Source organism: Olea europaea, unplaced genomic scaffold (assembly GCF_002742605.1).
Source record: "Olea europaea var. sylvestris unplaced genomic scaffold, O_europaea_v1 scaffold40788, whole genome shotgun sequence".
Classification (NCBI taxonomy): Eukaryota; Viridiplantae; Streptophyta; class Magnoliopsida; order Lamiales; family Oleaceae; genus Olea; species Olea europaea.
The window spans coordinates 1-1,041 of record NW_019260470.1 but is presented as its reverse complement, the minus strand read 5'-3'; the positions used below and the strand labels follow the sequence as shown (position 1 = coordinate 1,041).

The following is a 1,041-nucleotide window of genomic DNA, read 5'->3' as shown; positions in this document are numbered from 1 at the left end:
AAAAATGGGGTTTCAGATACCTTTTTTTGATTCGTGGCAATGCAATATCACAAGAATAATCTTTTGTCAGAAGTTCATCAATAACCTCATCAACATGTGTCAAGGTGAAGCCTGATAAGATTGGAGCAAGGGAAGCACAACATTAGTATGACATAAAATGTATATTCTGTACAAAGATCATACTCAATAGAGCTAAGGAAGTCTTACGCCCATCAGATGATTTGAACCGTAGCTTTCGGTAATCATTGTACAGAGGTTCCAAGTAACGGTAAACATCAATGTCTGTCCCTGTAAGTCGCAAATAAAAAGCTCCAAGCGCTCGAACATATCTGTCATGAGACAGTACCGTCGATCAGTCCTGAGAAATGCATTTGTTGTTCTGATAAAGTAAATGTAAACAATAGCATTAAGTGATATAAACAATGATACCACAGGAAATAACACACAGAATATAGATGCAACATTATAGCAAAATGAATGAACGCTCTTGCACAATATGGAATGGAACTGTTGAAATTCAAGTATGCATCACAAACAATATTTAATTGTACGCAAAAAAGAATCACAAGAAACAGAATAACCCTATTCATACGCATAAATACAATAATTTATTAGACTATCAATTATCCTTCAGCACAAGAAGGGTCAATCAATTAATTTTCAAAATTTGACAAAAATCAATGGGGGTTATTACTTGTATTCGGGATTTTTGATAAACTCAACGACAATTTCCTTGTCGGGCTGGATCTGAAGCATCTTCATAACGAGGCACAAGAAAGGAGTGGGCTTGCGGTTGCCGCCGTGAGTACCACCCAAATGGTCGATCTCCATGGCCTTGTCAACAAGGGTCTCGGCAGTGAGTCCAAAGCATTGCTCTTTCCAGTAAGTGTTCTGGTATATCTTAGAACGCACTATCTTCTCCACCAGGTTCTGCGGGTTCGTCCCCTTTATGCTTTTCGCTAGCGGGTCCGTCCTGTTCGCCATTCTTGCACTTCAGTTACCTGAATATATGTAGGTAATATATATATATTTGAAGGATTT

The 1,041-nt window shown here is 38.2% G+C and overlaps 1 protein-coding gene across 1 annotated transcript; it reads right to left on the bottom strand.

Moving 5' to 3' along the window:
• Positions 1–4: 4 nt before the first annotated feature.
• LOC111387536 (pre-mRNA-splicing factor 38-like) lies at positions 5–1,041 on the bottom strand (the record flags this gene model as incomplete). Its single annotated transcript, XM_023012104.1, has 3 exons — positions 695–1,041; positions 208–329; positions 5–111 (listed from the first exon to the last, which is right to left on the bottom strand). Coding segments are annotated over exons 1-3 (519 nt in total), but the record flags the coding sequence as incomplete, so codon positions are not given.